At 29.8% G+C, this 25,242-nt stretch overlaps 3 protein-coding genes across 3 annotated transcripts in view; 2 read left to right on the top strand and 1 right to left on the bottom strand.

Annotated features, from left to right (window-relative positions):
- The first annotated feature begins 6,445 nt into the window (after positions 1-6,445).
- LOC132952915 (protein phosphatase PP2A 55 kDa regulatory subunit) overlaps positions 6,446-25,242 on the top strand; it is an 87,317-nt gene continuing 68,520 nt past the window's right edge. Inside the window, exon 1 of the mRNA XM_061025424.1 lies at positions 6,446-7,083. The gene's annotated coding sequence lies outside the window, so the exon portion shown is untranslated. The remainder of the gene's footprint in view (positions 7,084-25,242) is intronic.
- LOC132952183 (uncharacterized) lies at positions 10,977-16,875 on the top strand. The gene is made up of 3 exons (XM_061024377.1): positions 10,977-13,659; positions 13,750-13,838; positions 15,771-16,875. Exons 1-3 carry the CDS (start codon positions 13,444-13,446, stop codon positions 16,660-16,662), a joined length of 1,197 nt encoding a protein of 398 aa, XP_060880360.1. The 5' UTR covers positions 10,977-13,443; the 3' UTR covers positions 16,663-16,875.
- Positions 13,888-17,613, bottom strand: LOC132952184 (uncharacterized). Its single transcript, XM_061024378.1, has 4 exons — positions 17,475-17,613; positions 17,145-17,255; positions 14,952-15,099; positions 13,888-14,836 (listed from the first exon to the last, which is right to left on the bottom strand). Exons 1-4 carry the CDS (start codon positions 17,542-17,544, stop codon positions 14,263-14,265), a joined length of 903 nt encoding a protein of 300 aa, XP_060880361.1. The 5' UTR covers positions 17,545-17,613; the 3' UTR covers positions 13,888-14,262.

Genomic DNA, 25,242 nt, shown 5'->3' with positions numbered 1-25,242 from the left:
TTTTCTGTTTTGGAATATGAAATTAAAAATTTAAGTTTATTGTAATTAAAAAAAAACCCCTAAAAATTATTATTATACAAATTGTAAAAATATATTTTCTTTTCAAAAATGTTGTTTTGTAATAACATCGAATTATATAAAAGTAATATTTTCAAAAAAGTTGAACATTTTCAAATCAATGTCTGTAATAATAAGCACTTGAATAGATCACCTTGTGTAGGTATATATATATAGAGTAGTGGCGTTCCTAGGGAGTCTGTGGGTTGGTTAAGGGTTAGGGGTTCCTCCCATTGTCCGATAAATCCTCTTATTTGTGTCTTTGGTAATACCACTGCACAATTCATTTAAATGTATTATTAGTTATAAGACCCCCCCCCCCCCCCCCCCCAATGAAAATTCCTTGGCACGCCGCTGGGGTATAATATAGGTATATCATTTATATGGTTGTGGTGTATATTACGCAAATACTGGAAAACTTACCTACATATACCTATGGTTAAATTATCGTTTTCTATAGTTTTCACAAACAGATAACAGTTTTCGTTACAAAGCCTTTCTTCTATGCGATATAATATAGTATGACGCGTTTCAACCGTAATATCATTTATTATAGGTATATGGTTAGTACAATATCCTTAAAGTGGTGTTTCTATATGCAATTATTGTGCCCACAACGGTCGGTATGTATGTATATAAGTACGCCGCCGAGCAGCTCATATCGCGGTTATAGCTCATGTTATATAGCTTATATTATTACCGGAACCGGACGATATCGGTTAGATATTAGGTCCTTCGTGGCGTACCGGTTCTTCCGGAAGTTTCGTGCACTATATATTGTTATACATTATTATACATATCATACATATTTATTAACGATGTTACTACCTTTACTACTTACTTTATTTTTTCCATCAGCTGCTCTCGTTCCCATATATTTTTTATTCCACGTTTCGACCTGTAGAGACCACCATTCCATGATAATAATAATAATATATGATTTGCACGCGCATTACAGGTGCACATTTTCTTTTTCCGAATAAATCATTATTCAAATAAAATAAAACAATATTATTTTATGAAAAATAAATAATATATATTTTGTAATTACTATTAAACGTATGCGCTGCAGGCTGGCTGGTAACAAGTTATGTTATAGAACTCCTATCTCGCTCTGCTTTCCTATGCACAACATAAATCATTATGTATATTATATAGTATAAATTATAGTAGGTACTTATTAGCATTGTGTGTTTTTGATTGTAAAATGCCAAAATCACTATCCATCAATTTCGATGAAATAATTATTATTATTTGAAAGAAATAATTAATTACCTATGAATGATAAATATTATTGTGTGCTCGAGTACCTTCTGTAGAAACTAATTACGTTTTTTTTCATTAATACATGGTACACCCATCCACTTGTAATTGTATATTAAGCTCCATTAGTATTGTGACATTTAATTTGTTATACCTAATTTTTATATTTTACAGTGATAAAGCACTATTTCGTGTGTCTGTAGAGGTGTGAAATAATGAAGAACGCCGGCTGAATTTTAGGTAAATACAATTTCTTAAAAAAATATATATTTAAAATTGTAGATTCGAAGTGTAGCGATAAATGCATTGATTCAACAATGACATAAATGTGTGGTTTTTTTAACTTTAAGGGTGGTTTTTGGGTGGTCAAAAGTAAGATAGTTCACCACGTAAAACCAGTTTTCGACAAAATGATTTTGTTTTTTAGTCGTAATTCAAAAATGAAAACCTTAGAGACGTGCATTTTTTCCCAAATATTCGTACACTTTTATTTGCACACTTATCAGCATGTCAAGCTCACAGATTTTTTATTTTGTATTTCGATAATACCTACACAATTTTACGAATTATCAGGCACAATAAGTATTTATAATAATATAGTCAAAACACATGATTTATTATTTTGATAATAACAGTCACACCTATTATCAACACGTCTTATGTACAGTTAATTATTATCATTTTTTTTTTAAATTATAAGTACGTTTGAAACGTCTATAGGTGAGTTTCCTGAGATTACTTATAGTGGAAATGTTTACGTGTTGTGAAAACGTTTATAAAACATAAAATTATTTGCTTATATTTTGATATTGTTTTTAGAACACTATGTAGAGGGTGTAATCTAAGACATACGAAAGAGCATTATATAATTAATGTGCGAAGAGCCGAGTTTTAAAATGTTGGCATTTTATTATTGTATAAACTGAGATAAAACTTGTTTGAGACATTTAGTGTAGATATTATATTATCAATGTCAAGTGTTTTGTGAATGATCGTAAGGAATTGACGATTGTTGAGAGAATATCTTATTTTAATACGAAAATCTCAGGTTAGGAGTTAAATTTAATCTAAAAATGTAAGGACCGTAGACAACAAATTTGTTCATCTGTACGAAAACTGTATGCTTTCTATTTTGAAAACCTTTCCTATTTCTAAAACGTATTTTTTTTCTTTAAAAATGAACTTTTAATGTCTAAACAACAAAAATATAAAAATAAAATAACGACCACTTTAATATTTTATACTTTATACCACTACAGGGCGTTGAATAATATGTATTATAATTTATATGTATATTGTATGTGTATATTTATTTGTTTGAAGTCGTAAAAAAAAGATATAAAAACATTTACAAAAATATTCTATATTTTAAATGTTGAGCTGTAAAAATTTTTTATATAAATATACAATATACAAAAATTTTAAACAATCATCGTATCTAATTCAAATACAAAAAATAATTAAAAAATTTATTTTTTCATAAGTACCTAAATCAATTAAATATTGTATTCTAAAGAATTTGTAGGTTGTGACTCAACAATTTAACTACGTATCAAACACAATAGGATACATATTATACAAATCTTTTAATTAAAATATTGTTTACTGTCTTATGTGAACTATAGATATGACACTTTTGTACGATATCTTAATGAAATTACAGGAATGACTGAAATATTTCTATTGTACTGTGCATAGTAGAATATTGTAATAACTACTAACAAGTAATAATAAATAAAACTATTGTTTTATAGTAATCAGTAGATAGTAACCTAAATAATATATTTTTTTAATATTTTTTTAATTTGAAAATAAATTTCTGTAATTTGATATTATGTTGTTTTATAGATCGCGAATGATAGATTATATAAGTTACATATTATAACCTATATATTAGAATATTTTAAACTTTTCCAGTTATTTTTTGTTAAGTGCGCCATTGGTTTTTTATATCAAATTGACTTAATAATTATTGCATGCTTCCAACCTCGTAGATCCGTTGAATTAATATGATAATAATATTGAATTGTATGTACACAAAACGGATTTATCTCTATTATTTCTATGAATCTTGAGTCATATAAAATTATTACTAATTACGATAAAAGTCAAAAACATGTAACATTAATTATTATTTTCACGTAATTAAAAACGCAATAATTTATGTTATTATGACTTGTGAGTAGCGTAGCACATGACAAAAAACCTTACAATAACGTCACACACTGTGTAAGTAACCCACCTAACTATACGACATTATTAGACAATTTTTTTTATCAAATTTCCAATTATTGTTAATTATCCAGCAATACCGAATACCTATCATAAATTATAATACTATTACAACTAAAACTGTTATGAGTCAACAGTTGAATAATATTTCCATACCCAGACGAAATTCCATTTAATTTAATAATTCACAATAATTACACTTAAATGCTCAATCGTATTTCTTATTGGTGGAAATGGTTTGATATTTTTCTTAATTTTGAGTGGCGTATTTTTTTTTTTTTTTTATCAAGCTGACGAGAATATCCAAATTATTTACATTATTGCTGTCGAGAACTATCGATTGTATTATACTTTAAACTTGTACATATACAATAATCACCATGCTTCATATTTGATAGATTCATTGCATTATAATATTATACCTACTAAATAGGCTCCGTGGATATTTTTGTTTCAATAATAATAATAATTGTAACTATACACAGCATAGAGCTTGTTATGAAATAATAGTCTAAATTACCTTTAGGTACCATTCGAGGTCAACCATGAAATTATTTCAAACATTCAATGTCATGTGTATTAGGACTGTTACAAATAGGTGTCTATACCTACATAAATAAGTAACTAATTTGGTTGCATAAGAAAAAACTGATCCTTAAAATATTATTGCAACATCATAAGAATTCCCAGTGTGTAGAACAAATAAAATATATCATTTCCTCTTTACTTCAATATATTATTATTTTGACTTCGAGGGTTAATAATATCACTAAGGTAGGTGCATTATTAATTATTAATAGTTATTGACGAGCATATAAATGGCGATTTCTTGACTATATGCTGACCCAACCGAATAAATCAATATAATAACTTAAATATATTATATAATGTAATACTATTCGAGCATTATGGGGAAAAAATAAGACACGGTTTTGGGAATCCAATCGATATGTGTTGAACGTTGATGTACTTTAGTGCCTATATATACACTGTACATATTGTATAGGTATTTCCATAATACCATAGTATAGGTATACAAAGGTTCAAAAGCCCGTTTGAACGTCTCCATGCGGTGTAAATGATAGTATTTACCTTACTTACGTGCATGTTATATTTTATATATAGATAGGGAAAGTGTGAGGGGGAGTGTGTGAGAGGGTGAGTGAGAGGGGGGGGGGGACAGAGAGAGAGAGAGAGAGAGAAAGAAACAGAGAGACAGAGGGGGGGAGAGGAGACAGAGTGAGTGAGATGCAGTGAGAAAGAGGTGTCTGTATAATCCCCTTTTGTCACAAAGTTCCGTCGTCGTCCCATTAATTATACGACCGGGACCAGTGGCTCGGGCGAGTTTGTATACAATACGTCTATATATAATATAATGTATATGTATATTATACCTATATTATGCATACATATTGTATATTATTATATTTTACAGTACAATAATATGATATTAAATAGCTACATCGTATTGTACGACTCGCGAGTTTCTCGGCCGGATACCGCTTTACCGGATACCACGTTAGGGATTCTTATATATATGTTAGGCGGTGCGGTGGTTCAATACAAAAACTAACGTTTAAAAACCGGACACTATACACGTCATACGCAGGGGGCGTATTACCGGACGTCGGATATTGGTTTCGATCGCACATTTGTGGTACAGGATATAAGTCCTGCGTGTTATCGTGTATCATATAGATATACGTATAAATCCTTGCGAACCGATGGCGTTCCTCAAACGATCGTACGCGGAGCTCGGTATCGGTTTTTCAGTAGTTTTTCCAGACGTTTAGTTTAGCACCGCAATAATACGTACACGGAGAAAATTGAAAAAAAATCTCCTATATAAAGCTCACGCCAGAGCTTTTTTACGGTCTTAGAAAAGGAAATAAAAGTGTCTCCTTAAGACTAGGAAACTGAAATCTGCAGTCAATCCCGCCTGGACCGGCCCATCTGCCAAACACTCCAAACACAAATATTATACCATATTAAACCGTGTCGTGTGACATATAGGCGCAAGTTTAGAGGAGCTTTGTAAACACAACCCGAAATTTGTAAAAACAAAAAAAATTAAAGCATTTAAAGCGATTATGACGGAGGCATGCGGAGCAGTCATGCAAAGAGAAAACATATTCTATTTGAATGTTCCTATCCTTATCAGTATATTGCAATTCTGTCTACCTATGATATCAATTATTGATAAGCTTAAAAGTGACCGGTCAGCGCGTCTTGGAGGCGAATTCGCACGCCCAAAAGTCATAATAATATGCCATCAAAGTTCATGACGTTACGTATTTATTGTGTGCATAATATTATTATATTATGCATTGTGCTCGTTCGTTTAGCGACTTTATGGTCGTAATCTTTCATAAATATTTTCAGGTACAAAATATTATAAAATCAAACAAACCATATTATTGTCATATGGTTTCGAGACCCGATGACGTGTCTGACCGAATTCGAGCACTTGGACATTCGAGACCTCATCGTCCACTCGAGCCCTGCACAAGCGGGTCGCGCGTACCCATATCATATTATGCTCTTGTAACCTCCTTGCACCCATCGCAATAATGCCACAGGGCCGCGTCGTCGCGATGATCATTCTAATAACATTTACAAAACAATCATCGTCATCGCCGTCATCGTTGCCGTCGTCATAACATTATTATCGTTATTATTCCTATTTTTTTTTCTGTTATTGTTTTTCCACTTGTTCGTGTGCGCGACACACATACCGCACACAGCGGCAAGCTCTCGGTCGGCGGCGGCCAGTCCACCGCGTGCGCACTCTGAGGGCCGGAGGGGACTTCCCCCCGGACCGACCGCGTGGATACACACACACACACACCGACGACGGACGGCGCGCGCGCGCACACTCACACACACCGAACAAGCCACTATGCGTTGCGCTAGCTCTCCGTCGCGACGTTCCGCGAATACCATCTCCGAGAGTCCCTCACTCACTCGTGTGCGAGTCTGATGGTCGTACGATCAGCGAAAAATTCGAAAGCCCCGTCGTAACAACGCCGCCCGAACGTCGATTTAATATTATTATTTATTTATAATTTTCTTTTTTAATCCACTCCTCGCTGTAATAATTATTCCGGTCGTCGGTTTTATCGATTCTTCCGATCGCCGCGGAGTCTCGTGCCGAAAACGAAAAAAAAAAAATCGTTTAATTAAAAAATATATAATCCGCCGCCGGTTTCCAGCGACCGACATCGATCGGACTCTATTGGAATTATTATTACAATCGCACCACACTGGAACGCGGTCGACCTACGACTGCTCGCGAGCACCGCACACACGCTATAATACAGACGATACAGACGTTTTCACTCGTATTGTACAATATCGACTATCGAGTTCGGAACGAAATTTGTTGTTGAAATTTTTTTGAAATTTTTCGATAATCAGTCGCTGTGAAAGTTTCGATTTCGTGCGCTTTCGCGACGAGTTTTTCCGCAGCCCCTACACTGGACGGTCATTCGACGTTTGAAAATGTGTCCAGCAAGGATTGCCAATTTTAAGGTAAGTCGACCTCCACGTGACTATAATAATAATGATAGTAATAATAATTCAATTTACCACTGTACCGGAAAAGCTCGGGTTTCTTTGGTTTTATATAGATATTGTATACTGTATAATATATAGACGAGTTACACAAACGTAACACCGTAGCTACGTAATAATAATAATATACAAATTGATTTTAAAATAAAAATCTTGTGCCGTCGTTTATTTCGACCGCGTTTCTGTGTAATATGATTTATACCGTAACCGTAGGTACATATTGTATAGGCGGGTAGGTATGCAATTTATACTCCCATGTCGTATTTATTACCGTTCGGGGTATTGATAAATACACATTCTAGAACAATGAAGTAAAAGGTTTGAGTTTATATATTATTTCTATAAATGGCCTCTGCAAACACAATTCCACAAAATTTAATATGAATACCTAACTGACCTACCTACCTATACCACCATTTATGGATTTAAAATTATAATAAAATTACTAGTATATATTGTTCGATACGAAATTTATGCATTTTTCACATCTACATGGGTACTTGTTTTGAATAAACCATAAGGTTTCTGTCCAAAATTTAAAATCTCCACCAGTAACAGTTTTGTTGACTTAATTATGAGTAAAAAAAAGAAAAAAAAATAGAGAAAGAAAATGGAATATAAAATTTTCTTGAATCACTGAATTCCTTAATTGTTTACATTAGTATGCTTACTTTAGAAAAATCCACAAACTTCCAATTAATTTTTAATAACGGGAAAAACTTTTTTAAAACAATAAATAATAAATGTTTATAAAATAAATAATATAAACAGAGTGTTTTCATTTGTTATAATAAAGTTTAAATGATTATTTAATCTAGTTCTTAATGAATATTTAAACGTACTTAGTTAAAGTATAAAAATATGTTACTTTTGATCATTTTGCTATCAGTCGAAACATAATATTAGTTTCATACGATCTTATTAACAAACAGAGAAAATATAAACTCTTATTAATATACTATATAGTAATAAAAATTTATTTATTTATATCTATTGCTAAAATTTAAACATGAATGATTTTTTTCTAAATTTAATTTAACAAACGTATTAAAAAAAAAAAAAAAAAATGATTAAAAGAAAACCTTGAGTTCAGTAAACCGGAATGATGTTTTCTAATTTTCTATAATCAATCATCCATCATAACTTACCTAGGTTGTTTATTATAACATAATAATAATTTATAGTCTAGATATTTAATTTGCGTAGGTATTGCATAAATGTGTTACTAATGGGTTCTAAATGGGTTATTATCTGTACCCAAAAAGTGTACCTAAAACGATAATATGAATACCTACACCATTGTTCAACCAATACTTGACTCTACTCAAAATCTAAAATAAATAAAACGTAGTTTTATGCTGTTTGAAATATTCGGTTTTTTTCCATCAGATGTTTTAATAGTTTTATTTAAATGTCAAAAAATAAAACATTATATGTATATAAAATATGTACAATGTTAGGTACAAACAGCTCATTTTTTTAGAACCAAAAACTGGTTTTATTGATAAAAAAACATGATTTTTAATATTATAATACTACGACACATTAATATAATTTAAAATAAATATATTTTTTTGAATCAGCTGTTATTTATACGTTTTTCGTTATGTCATGTACTCATATAATAACGAGTATAATAATATACATATTATGATATAGTGGGGTTTATTAAATAATTTTCTTCATTACACCCATCACTTCAAATTTTTCAATAATTTAACTCGTAATTTAATAATACGGTTACATTTTTTATGATCTATATATTATATACATTCAACTTTTTATCAAATAGTTGAAACTCTATTTATTTATTTCTCATATATTTTTTACTTTTTCTCCCTTCCCATATTTTGTAAAAATATATATATATTATTTTGATAAAGTAGGTGTCGCCGTGAAGCCGTAATTTTGCTTGAACCTAGGGGCTTTTAGTGCTATATTCTCGGTAATTTATTTTGGCAAGTTGGTAATTTTTAATTTTTGTTTCGAATGCTGCTGCCTATCCTGGCGGCTTGTGTAGGTTAGGAGTGGTCTTATTATTACCGCAGTGGTAGAATATATTTCATCTGCAGTGTTGAGCTGTGATTTAACAATGGCTACAGGATTATCATCCTTGTTATGTACCCTCGGTTATGGTTTATGACGAGGTTTTTGATGATGGGTAGATTCTCCAGGTTAATTTTTCCTCTAGGAGTATCCATTTAAATACTAGGAGTATACCTATTTTATGTAATATTATTTTTAAATATTCAAAATTAAAATTAACTAATAAAATCATATTAATCTTGGATAAAGTAAATTCGCATTACTAAGTTGTATTTACTTTTACGTTATTTTCTTTCCTGAAACAACAATTTATTTAATTATTTTTGTGGACAACGAGTGTAGATTTGCTTTTCATCCTCTTCAGATGTAGACTGAGGTGTATATGCAAATTTGTATTCTCTATAAAATCTCTAATTGTTATGGACCATTGTGTTGTCCCCTTGAGATTCTTATGTTACTTTCCACAAGTCGTTTTTGAGAACAATGGCATCAAATATACTCACAACAGTTCAAAAACAAAAAAATTAAAACTACCTTCAAGTTCGTACATTTCCAAAGCACTGCTAAAATTTTAGTAAACGAATTTTATACGAGGTACAATATATGTAGTATACTAAAATACTAAAATAACTCTTGATTCTCGAATATTATAATCTGTAGGTACATAATGTACTTATATACCCAACGTAAATAACTACAATATATAAGCTTAAACATGGTACACAATACACATTTTAGGATAAAAGCATCTAAGAAGAATTAAATAATGTTTACATTTTTATTAGATATGAATAAATCAATAGTAAATATTTGGGTACTCAGTTTTGTTTATGTATTACAGAGTTAACGTTAAAAGAAACTCTAAAAACAAATAATAGTTAATAAATCGAAAATAATCTAGAATTTTCCCATTAGGTAAAAGCATAATTTGAGTGTAATCTGTGACGAGTAAAACATGGTTTTATCCCAAAAGACTTGTTCAATGAAGCAAAACCACCCTTCTTCTCGATACACCAAAAATAAAAATATTCACAAATAAGTTGTTGTGCCGTTGTCTATAATTAAGACATATCATTTTAGATTATGAGCGATGAATGTATTTAAATATTGTTTTTTTATTTATATAAATAATTCAGTACCTATACACTTTTACCATTATAATATGCTATTATTTTATTATTATGTACCTATATTGTATTTACTATTCTATAAGTAATGAATTCAAAAAATGTGTATTCTGCTTTATTTTTTTTTTTTTTAATTAGTCTTATTTATAACAATCTATAGTACTATACTTTAAGTACAATAACTAATAAGGGATATTTTGTTTCTGGACTCTATCCATAAATTGTGTGTGTGTGTTTGCGCGCGTATTCAAATGGGGGTGAATTCAATACAACTTTTGAATTTTGGAAAGTTATATTATTGTCAAACGAGTATGGGGATAATTTTTATTTCCGTCTATAATTTCTCTATCTCCCTGTCTAACTATTCTTTATCTTTAAATTATTACGTTATAGACGTGCAATGTAAATGACGATAATAATTAATAACAACAGTTCTAATATCTGTTTTGTAATTAACTCGTAATTTAATTAAAACATTAAAACTGATTATTTTGTTTTTTGTTCACAAATGATTTTATTAAATGAATTGACCTCCAAATGGTGTACGTACGAATTATGGTTTTCTTAACATTACTTCAACGTTTTATCGACATCGAAGTTACACAACCAAAACAAAATAATATACTGCTGGACGATAAAAATACGTCATCGTCGTCCAAAATGTACGAACCGGAATTTGTCACACACTCACGCGCGTCGTTTATTAATTATTTGTATAATTATAAATTAAAGTGTGGATCTACCTATACAGTTTAGTAATAATTTATCGTTATTATAATAATTGTTATCAATATTGGTATCATACTATCATGTCTGGTAGTCGCGTGTATAATATAATAATATAGGTCCTGTGATTAAAAAAAAACAATCGAACACGGTGATACACAATGTGCGCAATAATAATAATAATAATATGTAACTACATTATACACTGTGCGATGAACTGGAGACGAAATGCTCACCACAAGTCAGCCGGCGTGGTAGTGTCATCGCAGGATGCGTATTCTCTCTGCTAATACATTCATAATGATAATAATATTATATTGTATACATACGAGGCGGAACACAATGACACTCGGCGTAAGTTTTTACGACGTGCGTGTCGAGCTCGTTTGGCGTCTATTTTGTACTCTTTTGTTTGCGAGGAGCAGGACGACATTTCGTAAGCGCACGCACTCCTCTCACACACTCACACACACACACCAAGAAAATAGGATACGCCGCAAGTATATTTTCCCGAAACGGAGACACGCGAATTTTGAAAACTTGATATCTGCCGAACAAACGTGACGGATGTATAATAATGTTATAACATAATATAGGTCCTGTGATTAAAAAAAAAACAAATAATCGAACACGATGATATACAATGTGCGCAATAATAATAATAATATGTAACTACATTATGGCTATACACATATTATTATTATACAGTATACACTGTGCGATGAACCGGAGACGAGATACTTACCACGGTCAGTCAGCCGGCGTGGTCGACGCGGTCGTGTCATCTCTCTGCTAATACATTTATAATGATAATAATATTATATTGTATACATGCGAGGCGGATACACAATGACACTCGGCGCAAGTTTTTACGACGTGCATGCCGAGCTCGTTTGGCGTCTATTTCGTACCCTTTCGTTTGCACACTGCGAGGAGCAGGCCAACATTTCGTAAGCACACACACACCAAGAAGATCTCCGACGCCGCAGGTAAATTTTCACGAAACGGAGGTACGCGAATTTTGAAAACTTGATATCTGCCGAGTGCGGGACCAGCTCAAGCGAAAATAGTGAACTAGGCAAAATCAAATTTTGCCACCCCTAACAATATAATATTATCAGTATTTTGAAAATGCCGCCATCTTACTAAAGTGCTGCTTAAACGCCACCCTAGGCGTGGGCCTATGTCGCCTACCCCTTGAGCCGGGCCTGCTGCCGAGCAAACGTGACGGATGTATAATAATGTTATAAAACAATATAGGTCCTGTGATTAAAAAAAACCAACAATCGAACACGATGATACACAATGTGCGCAATAATAATAATATTATGTAACTTCATTATGGCATATTATACACTGTGCGATGAACTGGAGACGAAATGCTCATACCGCGGCCAGTCAGCCGACGTGGTCGTGTGATCGCAGGATGCGTATTCTCTCTGCTAATACATTCATAATTATGATAATAATATTATATTGTATACATACGAGGTGGATACACAATGACACTCGTCGCAAGTTTTTACGACGTGCGTGCCGAGCTCGTTTGGCGTCTATATTTCGTACCCTTTTGTTATTGCCCTCTGCGATGAGGAGCAGGACGACATCTCGTAAGCACACGCACTCTCAAACACACTCACACATACGCACTCACACACACGCACATCCACACACACACCAAGAAGATCGGATACGCCGCAGGTAAATTTTCACGAAACAGAGACACGCGAATTTTGAAAACTTGATATCTGCCGAGCAAACGTGACGGATGTATAGTTTTACTCGAGATCTTTTGTTTTCACACATCCGTCACACGATTCGTCGTTACAAGTGTGTATGTAATGTTGTCGTCGCGATGTTCTCTTTTAGGTACATAATATAGGTATAATAATAATAATAATATGTATACCATTGTTGTTATTATTCGTCAGATTGGCGCTGCAGATCTATATAGGTAGGTGCAGGGTACTTTGGCAAACAAGCGATATGAAAACTTAAAAAAAATACGCGATAATAATAAAAAATAATAATAATAATAACACATTCGTTTTCCGCACACGACCGAATGAATTTATTTTACGAGCAGTATAACAGCAGTGCAGTTTTGATGACTTTTGAAAAAAAGAACGGTTTAATTTTCGCTCACGTTACAAAGCGTAGTGCAGTTAAACACGAGGGGTTGAACAATATTATAGCTGGTTACACACTGAGCGGTTTGTCCGCGCGCGGTCGCGGTTTTTATCCGCGGCGATTTAAATTCGCTTTCGACACAAAGCTTACACACTGTAACATTTTACGCGGTTAATCGCACCAAAATTGCGCCAAATATCATTACCTCGTGGTTACTCGTTCGTGTATGATCTTTTATTCTCGTGCTCACAGTTTTTTAGCTTAGTTAAATAATTTTATCGAATTAAAAATGGTTTTTTTGAGTCGTACTCAGACCGTTTGTCTTGCTTATATATTGCATAAAAAAAAACAGGAAAAACGAAAAAATAGGCGTTTTTGGGTTCATCCTCTAAACTTGAAAAGGCCTCGGGAAGGCCAATTTCAAGTTACGTTTATGACTTTAAGATTCCATCCAGACGAGTTCTTAAAGTACTACCGTATGTCAATTTCATCATTTGATGAACTGGTAAGTAAAATCATTATTCTTATAACTTTAATAATTGTTCTGTCTTAAAAATAATTGTATTCTAATAAAAATTATGACTTTAATTTTTAGTTATTACGAGTAAAGCATAGATTACAAAAAAAAAATACAATTCTTCGAGATTCAATACCACCTGAAGAAAGATTGTCAGTGACATTAAGGTAAAACAGTTATACCTTGCAAAGTATACTATATAAGCAAAACCATAAATGAAATCGCAAAATTAATTTTATATATATTTTCTCTATAAAATAAAAATAATTTTATGTAGCAGCCTTAGTTCTCTAAATATTTATAATAAAAATAACACAAATTATTAAATCATTAATATAGGTAATATTAAAAAACCTGTGTCAAAAAGCTATACAAATTATATAATTTCATATAATAAAAAAAATATTTTCCAGTTTAACAATACTTAGGAGAAATAGTTGTGAAATAAAAAAAAATACGCTGGTGTTTTAGATTATAAATAATAGATTAAAATAGTCTTAATTAAATTTAAAAAAAAATTATTAAAAGTAAGTGCACGTCCTGTGAAATATGTTCTAAATTATAAAACTTCTGATACATTTAGTTACCTACTTAATGTAAATTAATAGAACTATCTGAAAAAGATGGCTGCAGTGACTCATGATTATAAGTAGGAAGACTAGAATGTATTACTGCAGGTTGAGAGTACATTGTTGGTCCAGATACTGTCTGCGAATATCCTCCGAGTGGAAAATTGCTCTGATTATATCCTTGACGATACATTGATGTATTATCATTATTTTTTACTCTTTGTATAGCATTTATTAATTCAATGTAGAGCATTGGCTTTTTATCCTCACTGATAGATTTCATTTGAGGCAAAAGGGACATTAGAAATGATTTGTCTGGGTCAGTGGCTTCATTTTCACTCCTAAGAGACTTTAGTAACTCATCCTCAAAGTTAATTTTTTTTGATGGTTTCGTACGTTTCGGCATAGGTTTTACATTTTTGTTTACTGTTGTAGATGTCATTGATGTTTCCAAAACAGGATTTGAATTAAATTTAGTGATTTCATCATTGACACAATTCCCTTCAATTAAATCCTCCTCCACTGTTTGCAAATTGTTGCCTTGTTCGTCCTCCGTCTCCTCTTCGTCACTTTCGTGGTTAAAATTTCCTTCTGTTCTGATTTGCATACAATTAATTATAAATTAGTAAATTCTTATATGCATTAATGGTATGATTATAAATATTATATAAGGTTAACTATTTATGTATAATCGAAGTATATTATATTTACTTTCTATTTTCCATTGTTGGTCGCAAGAACTCTAAAATTTCCGAGAATACGTATTTTTTTTTTTTATTAGCTGCCTGGCCAGACTTTGTAATACATTTTTTTTTGTATGTGTCTCGCAAGTTTTTCCACTTTTTTTGCAATTCAATGACTACAATGTGAAAATACATAGATTAATATAAAGTTAATGTCCTATACCTATGCATTGTCAATAATAATTTTATAATATTTATTATTTAATTATTTATAAATTAACATAACTTGGATTTGATGAAAAGTAACTCATTATTATTATTTTTTAGGAAAAATGAATTTAACCAACTGTAGTAAATACTCATGCCTAATACTAAAATTAATAAAATTACTTTATTCACAATAATATCATCAAATAAACTTAGTGAGATATTATAGACTGACTCAGAGGCAGAACTAAGATATTTTACGCCCGGGGAAAATATTAAAATTACGCCCAATCATAGACCCAGGCTGAAAATATATCATTCTCTATAATTTTTTTTTTAATAACTAAAAATAAAATTATAAATATACGGCATACTTATTGACTTTTAAACACATAGTAATGTTAACTAACAAAGTTAAAAATATTAAGCTAGTTTTTACTCATATAATCTTATTACTTTTGTTACAATAATTAAACTAAATAATAGTTATTCTAATTTTTTACACCACTATAAATAAAATAATTGTTATACATTTTATATTATAAATTTTTATCAAACAATGATTTTTAATCGAGTTCAAATTTAATAAATCCATTAGACACAACTTATACAAGTTTAATATGTTGTTTTTTTTATTTAGATACTTGGCTACTGGGACAAATTTTTCGTCTTTACATTTCGACTTTTTGATGGGAGTATCGACCATAGCCAAAGTAGTTAATGAAACGTGTATGGTGGTTTGGGATGAGTTACAACCCACTGAAATGGCACCACCCACTCAAGAAAATTGGTTGGAAATAGCGGATGGTTTCTACAATATAACTCAATTTCCTAATTGCGTTGGAGCTGTCGATGGTAAACACATCCGGTTGCAATGTCCAAAAAACAGTGGTACTCAGTATTACAACTATAAGAATTTTTTTTCTTTGGTTTTAATGGCAATCTGTGATTCAAATTATTGTTTCACAATAATCGATGTAGGCTCTTTTGGGAAAGAGAGCGATTGCAATATTTTTAAACAGTGCCCTTTTGGAAAAAAATTATACTCTGACAAAATAAATTTCCCTCAAGATAAATGTCTACCTGGTGATGAAGATGGTGTTGCTCAGCCATTCGTACTTATAGCAGATGAAGCATTTGCGTTAAACAAACATTTATTACGGCCTTTTCCTGGTAGAACTTTGAACGATAGCAGGAGAATATTTAACTATCGTCTTTCCAGAGCAAGGCAAAAGATAGAATGCACTTTTGGAATTTTGTCCAACAAATGGAGAGTTTTCCATTCTACTCTACTAGTAACACCAGATGTTGCTGTGTCTATTACTAAGGCAGCATGCGTATTGCATAATTTTGTACGTCGTAGGGATGGTTTTAATTTTGAGGACACTGTTAGTTGTGAAATGCCCGATATATCAGAGAGAATAGGTGTTGGAAATGCATCTTTAAATGCCAAAGATATAAGGGAGTATTTCGTAAAATACTTTAACAATCCAAAACATGCGCTAAGCTGGCAGAATAAGGTATTAGGTTAAACACGTTTATTTCATGCATTCAGTAGGTAGGCAATATTGCGTCATAATTTTAAATGTTAACGGTCTACGTTTTTATTGTTATACTATAAAGTATGTTAATTTAACTAAATTAATTTGTATGTTAAACATATGTTGTATTCACTTATATTATATAATATTTAATATTAATAAGTTGGATGACATCTACGATATACTAATAAGTGCTTACATTCATTATTCAAATTGTACCTATTTGTTACATATATTAGATATATTATTATATTATTATGCAATATATTATGTCATAATATATTATATTGTATTTATTATAATTTTTTATTATTATTATTAATATCATTACTTATATAAGATTAAATATTATTATAATTTTTTCAATATCTACATTAATACAAATATTAACTATAGTAATATTACATTAGTTCTTGAAAGTTGTAATATAAATTTTAAAATAAATTAATAGATTTTAGGATGACTATACTTACTTTTTTCTCTCTTCCCAGTTTCGTCGAGACTGTCAAAATCATTTAAAGTAGCCTTTGCAACCCTGGACCAACTTTTATATTTCTTAATCTTGTCGTGATAATCTTTTGATTCTAAATGTAGTATGTAGATTGCATTGTACACGTCATTTTAATTAAGTATTATGTATAGATAAATAATTTAGATAATTTATGAAGTGGTCTATAAGCTACTTAACAAAAAGTTAATTTAAATACTAAAAACAGTAAAAACTATGCAAAACCACATAAAAATCTAATGAAAATCTAAATAAATGTGCATAATGAGTATTGAGTGGTAAAAATTATACTTACCTAAATTCCAAATGGACTCTTCTTGAGATATCTCGATAATAAAATGTTCCAAATCAAAAGAGAAACTCATATTTGTATTCAAATTTAAAATTTGTATTAAATATTATAATAATAATATTCAAATGACGTAGGACCGTTCGCCTACAACTATGATATAAAAATGAAAATTTCCGAGGAATCACGCGCGAACGTTCGCCCGGTGTGCATAGACCCAGTCAAAACAACGTGATTATTTTTAGCCGTCTGAGGCGAATGTTCGCCTAAAATTAAACATGCGCGATCGATCGCGGACGTTGGCGGATTTTATCCGCTCGGTTTGCATGGTGTGAATGCTCTAATCTAAAATAGGTTGTTTAATTTCAAGCGAATGTTCGCCGCGGATAAAAACCGCGACCGCGCGCGAACTATTCGCCTAGTGTGTAACCAGCTTATATCCACACGATGATCGAAATGTATATTTTCGGCGAATATTTTTTGAGCTTTTTTATGTGATGAAATTCACGCATAGGTTCCCCATCTGAGTTCTAACAAAATTGTATGTCACAAATTATTATATTCACACAGATATATAGCGAATAATACGTTTTAAAATTTATTGAATAATATTGACGATGATAAATAATTTGTAGTATGTCCAATACTATCTATCTATATAAAACAAATGAATTAGATAATGTCATAATATGTTTCTAGAAGTGTCTACTAATAACTCACTTGATTTTTATTGAGAAATATATACTTATAATTGGACTCGATTCATGTTCATAATCATGAAATTATTATGATTTTTATGGGTATATTTTTTTAACTTGTTGATAAACTTTTCTCGTTTAAATAAAATGATCAAGTCTAATTATTAATTGCCAAGTGGTGGTATAACAATATTGATTTTCACCTTTAATTATTTTATTAGTAGACTTGCATGCAAACCTCCCAAACATCGAACCTCGAATGTCAATACAAATTATAGTATTACATCATATTAAAAAGAAAAAAAATCGATTATTGATTACAATTAACTAATTAAATATATTAATAGTTCGTATTTTAAATTTATGCTTAGCTCATAGCTATTCATATCGTATAGTGCACGAAACGATTAAGTTTAAACGTCATTCCAAACTAAAGATTTTTATTTTGGTTTTTACTCGGTCTATCGCGTTTTAATTCAATGTAACATATTATTATAACATTAAGTAAAACAATTATGTTTAAGCTATTCAATTTACACTTAACCAAGGATACGTCTTAATTGAGTTTTCCTTCAGTTTTTGTTAGATTATTACTTATGTCACTATTATTATTGTAATAATTATAAAGTTGTCGGCTAATTACTATTTATAACATGTAGTATATATTCCAATATCCTTTAAAATTCAGCAAGTAATTTTATTATTTGATAAGGTATAGATATTGATAAATGCTGATAGCTTACTTGGACATGCAGTTACCATAGTTAATATTAACCTAACCTATCCATATTCCATGCGTGAGTTTGGATTGACGAGGTTTGTCACAGATCTGCTAATTTTTAAAACTATGAATAGATGAAAAATTGTGTTAAATATCTATTATTAGTGTAATACAACTTTACTACGGCATAGCAACACAACAATAGTGGTATAATAACCATCGTTCAATATACAATTTTCTCGTTTAAAAACGTGTGTTCAACGTCCAAATTATAATAACTGATTGGAAAAAAAAGCGACAAATGGATTTCGAAAAACCAAACTCACTTGTGTTCGCACCTTAAGCCTGATTTGAAATTTGTAAACAATTTGTTATGTTAATTTAGTGCCTATTTATTATCTATAATGCGGCGTGACACGTTTATATGATTCATTGCATTCATGATTCGTATGTTTTAGGTACCTATATAATAAGTAATAACAATATAGATTATTGTTTTTCGAGAACAATCAAAATTGAACACATGTATTGAGATATTATAAAGTATATAAAGACTTACGTAAATAATTTTGATTAAACATCTGAATAGCATTTATTATTATTATTATTATTATTATTATTATATCAAGGAGATTGCTATATTTTTCACGTAAAAACGCGTATTTTTGTCGTTTTTGAAAATATGAGATATTGCCGTGTACTTTTATGCTTATCGTCTTGCTACAATGTATAATGAATAACAATTGTATTTATCAATTCAGTTAGGCACAACGCTTAACATCAGCTAACGTTTTAGTATAATACAATAGAACAAACAAGTCAATGTTCTATTCCTGCGTTTATAAAATACTATACCCAAAAAAAGAATTGAAACTTTTAAAATATTCGAAAATTAAAAATTAATTTTGTTAACCCAACAGCAACAATGGCAGTTATTAAAAAAAAAACAAAAACGAGTAAATTTATTTGGTTGCAATTCGACTTTTTTTAATTGTAAAAATAAAAGTTCCCGTGACTCAATTAATTTATGGATATAGCAATAATATCTCAACAAATAATAAATATGAAATCATAAGCTTATTGTTTATTTTCAGTAAGTTATGTATACTATAATTTTTTTTTTGTTATGACGGACAAAATATAAATTAAGTGATATCTATGTTTGCGTGTGTGTCTATACAAGTGTACTTATTGTATAACTTAAAATTCATTTAAAATCTAAGAATTTCAATTCTGTGAAGCGCCAACATATATATAGGGTATATCGGCTTAGAGCAATACTTTTCAATATCTGCGATATCCTCATCCTTCGAAAAGCCGATTATTCCATCAAGTCCATCACCTATTACTTATTTTATAAAATAACATAATAATATATTTTTAGACGATTCAAAAATATAAATACGTTTTTAATTATTGTTTTTAATTTCCACCAAGGTGTGCGGATACGAAATCGCCTTTCTAAAATATGTTTATAACAGGCGTGTGATAATTGTTTAAATTATCGTTCATCCTATACCCATCATAAAATATTGTACTGAAATGCTATTTGCGTCAATGGTAAACATACCTATTTTATTGTACTTACCTATTTATTTTATTATATTGAGTGAGCCACAAATTATTCTACACGGTGTACACAGTGCAGTAAATTTTGTTGTACCAATGACTAAATTTGTACAAAATGAATACGATTAATCAATACCCAAGTATTTTATACACCGATATTTTCTGGAAAATTGTGTTTTGTGCGGGTATTCGTTTTTTTTTCACCGTTAAGAATTCGTAAATTGTCCATCCCAATTCCTATAACAGAAGTTAAAAAAATATATCAAAAAACAATGTAAAGTACACGCTGTGTCGCAGTCACTGCATAGTGTCTGACTGATATTGAATTGATTTGATATCCATGTGACATTCACGTTTTTTTCTTTTTACATTCCAATTAGGTCTAGGTTTTCGATACAATTACTTCCTACTTGACCACTATATAGGTACTTGTATTATTGAGGAATACGTGTTATAAAAACTGGTCGGAAATATAATAAATAAAAAAAAGATTACTTTGACACAATGACACGTGATATTGAATAGGTTAACTGTAGTCAATAATTAAGAAAATTAAAATGCCTACAATTTTTACTGTCTTTGTAGGTACCTTCTTGAATTAGTTAGATATTACAAGTATTCTGCAGTTATGAAATGTTGATGTAAAAAATTATGAAATTACATCACAGACTTTATCGTAGTGCTCAAATTAATTTATTATAAACATAATGTATTACATTTTTAAACATCAAATATTATTTTAGTTTATATCTAATTATTTAAACATAATATACCGTAGTACAAAATAAAACGATTCCGATCGATCGATGTCCTTAATTTCAGAAAATTGATTATATATAATATAATTATGTCAGAACTTTGTTTAGTCGGTATAGTATATAGTTCTAAAAGTAAAAAGTATCAAGTTGACTTTACATAAAACGAAATTATATGGAAAAGATATCCCCGGATGATCAATGTTTTATAATTGCCTTTAACAATTTAACATAATTATAAATATGGAAGCTCCTTCGTCCGCCCCATCAACAATATAAAACCAAGCCACGAATGATTTAAAGCTCTTTATATTATATAATATTCAGAACCCATTTTATTATGCGATATTCCCTTATTTCGTTATTATGTACAACTGTCGTTCTTTAAACCATTTTTTAATAAGGTCGTTAAAGCAGACAATCGTAATTATTTTCAAATGTTGAGTTATATTATAACACAAATAATGATGTGGATGTATGAACATCGTCGTTTAAGGCAAAACCGAGTTTGAATTGTATTTTATGAACTAAAATTAAATTAAACTTAAAAATCGCTATCATATTTCTGAATCAGAACAAATAGTTATTATTTGACCGACAAATCAACATAATATAACGAAATGGAAATAATATATTTATTTATTCTAAAAAATGAATTGGTATAAACTGCAGACTGTACACACTGACATTTATTTGACAATTATATTCGGGTTATTAGCTTGAATATGTATAGAGACATTATAGTGAACTGGAGTGTACGATATATTGTTACAATATATGTATAGTAATTAGTATAGTATTTCACATTTTTTTATCGTATATTGAAGGAATATAATCTGAATCTAATATTTATCTCTGTTCACCACCTGTATATTATAATTATTATAAAAAGATTGTTACTGCGTATTAAAAAAAAAACGTCGAAGTACGTCTATTAATAGAACATAATATTATTAAACTAATGATCTTCCAATCATGCTCATGAATATAAAAATACGATTAAATTTATTATATTATTTCCTGTACGAATTAAACATTATATTATTATTTCATATCATTCGATATTCTTATCAAACCGTCATACCTATATTTGTTTAATTTATTTTCAGCTACCAACCTATGGAATTAAAATAATATGTTATATTGTTTTAGATCTATTTTTTTAATTAAACTAAACATATAATAGGTACATCAAACTCTACACCCGCTTTTCAACGTTAACATATGTATGCACACATATCGGTAGATATCGGTAATATAGGTTAAATCGATTTAAACTGACAAATGAAACATTATTTAAAGATTTTAAAACGATGATACACATAGATTTTAAATCGGACAAAAAATTAGAATTTAAATTGAATAGTCCATTTTTTTTTAAATCGAATAATCAATAAGTACTTACACTAGAAAATGTCGTTCGTTATAAATAATCTGACGTGCACCTGCTTCCTTAGTTCAGGCTTAACATACGTCATTTTAGGACTTACTATTCTTGTAAATACATACGCATTACTAAAAATCGTGCCAAAACTATTATAAACGATTTAGATAATTATAGTATTTTTTTTTTAGCTTATTAATCTCACTGAATTTCGTATCACAAATTAGACATGTGATTTCAATCTACATAATATTATTAGCAACGGAATATAGTAAACGTTCGTTAATAAGACGTAGTAAGCCAAATAAACAAATTTCAAAGCATAAAATTAATTAATTGTTATCGTAACTTTGTGAAGAAATACATAATATACAATTGTGACGAACGACCAAAATAAGCTATTAAACAAACCGTAGTGATTTGCTACGTTTCATTTTTATTCATAATGAAAAATTTAATTTTAGCCAATTCCGAATAACTTATATATTATTAAAAAAAATATAAAAACATAATTATTACTATAAATAATAAAAGACGTAGGTACGTTGTTTGTGTTTCGTACGCATTTATTATTATATTATAGTATGCGCATCAACCCGATACCAGATACCCGATACCTGTCGCCGTGGTTGTTAAACTTATATAATATTATGATAAAAAACAAAAATGGCTCGACTATTTAGACAATGCGCAGTGCTCACTAAAAACATTTCCTGGTTTTTGTAATCCGCAATCAAACATCACGTTTAGAAAAAATTCACTTTATTCGGTGGGTACCTATATACTCCTCGTGAAATTATATTTACTCGTACTGCAGTTATACCCACAGCCTTTATTGTTGTATTGGAACACAGCTTGACCCGTATTATATATATGTGTGTGTGTGTGTGTTTCCAACCAATGCGGGTTTTCCAATGTCAATTTTTTTTTATGGGATTTTCCATTTCCCTTGAACTTTGTGCAACTTTTACCGTACCACAACGATATAGATTCGTTTTTAATAATACGCTCAAACATCCCGCCAGCTAATTTATTCCTGTTAAATCGTTGTCGACGAATCAAACAAATTTTTTTTTCGAAAATCTCCAATCCGATTTCTTAAAAAAATATCGTGTCATGGAAAGCATTAAAATAGTCTCACGTTTCGTATATCGTATAATATTGACCATGGGATCTAATAATAATTTTTTTTTTCAAACTTATTATAAATCATGGTTTTTTTTGCCACCGTGTATCTCTTCGTGAGACGCTAAAAGTCGTTATTTCTGTCATCGCTAATATACATATTAATATATATAACATAAACCATAGACATATTAACATAATAACCTAGATAAAAAGATATAAACCTATATAATATTATAATTATATAATATTTATACTTGTAAATATTTTGATCAAATGTTTACTTATCTTTTTGTTACTTATAGATAATAGATTCATAAAAAATGTAATAAAATGGTTTGCTAATGTTTATAATATTTAAAAAGTTCAACCTGCACAAAAAGTAATAACTAATATTATTATGTAATGAAATAATATATGAATGCAAATTATCTTAACTTCAATTAATTGCAATTAATTAATTGAATAGTTATAATGATTAATATTAAACTAAAATATGCAACCTTAATACGTATTATTATTGGTAATGATCGCGCATTAAGGTAATTGACTAACCTAACATGTAATTTACATCATTTTATGTTTAAACTTGTTTGTAAGTACCTAAATGTTCTTGAGTATATTATATATATATATATTATAGAACGAATAAAATACCAATGAATGTATTCAACAACATAATTATCCGCGAAACAATGATCAATGGAATTAAATCGACAATTTATTAAATAATAAACAATCAATTACCTACCTGTAGTATAATGGTTATAATATTATGTTTATCAAACAATATCTGTGTGTACTTTATATTCGCCAATAAAATATTATGTTTTATTGACGTTTAATTAAGTTATTGCGGAGTTAAACGAATATAAATTACGTTCAATTAATTTAAACGAATAAATTAAATAGAACTATAAATATTTGCTCGTAGGTGTTGAAGCTGACATTATATAATAATAATATAATACAGGAGCGAATAAAAATTAAATATATAGGTGCATATATTTTATCTTTAACGCTGATCTCTTAACAATGTATAATATGATATGTCTGACGAGCACTTAAAAAAATTATACCTATGCGCATTAATATTAATAAAGGTAATTTGTTTCATCAGGATATTAATCATTGGAGGTATTGCTTATACGATTATGAATATTATGGTTTGTACCATGATAATAATTAATATGCTCCTTCTCATTCTCCGCCATCCTGTCTCCCCGTTTTCCCTCGTCTTATTACACTCTTTCCGCCTTGCAGACCCTCGATTCGCTTTTGTTTTAAATATTTAAATCTATTAAACCTTATACATTATATAACATTATTATTAAACATTGTTACATTTTCAGTATTGCGCTCTCCTCCGTTATAAAAATTTAATAATGCGTATAAATTATAGGTAGGTATAAATATGTAATATAGTTACGATAATCAATGATTAAAATTAAAAATCGCAGTCCTTGAAGTCCACTGATGGAGGTGTATAATATAATAATAATATATTATATCATTATCATAA

This window comes from Metopolophium dirhodum, chromosome 9 (genome assembly GCF_019925205.1).
Source record: "Metopolophium dirhodum isolate CAU chromosome 9, ASM1992520v1, whole genome shotgun sequence".
In the NCBI taxonomy this organism is placed as follows: Eukaryota; Metazoa; Arthropoda; class Insecta; order Hemiptera; family Aphididae; genus Metopolophium; species Metopolophium dirhodum.
This window is presented reverse-complemented; position numbering and strand designations above follow the sequence as displayed.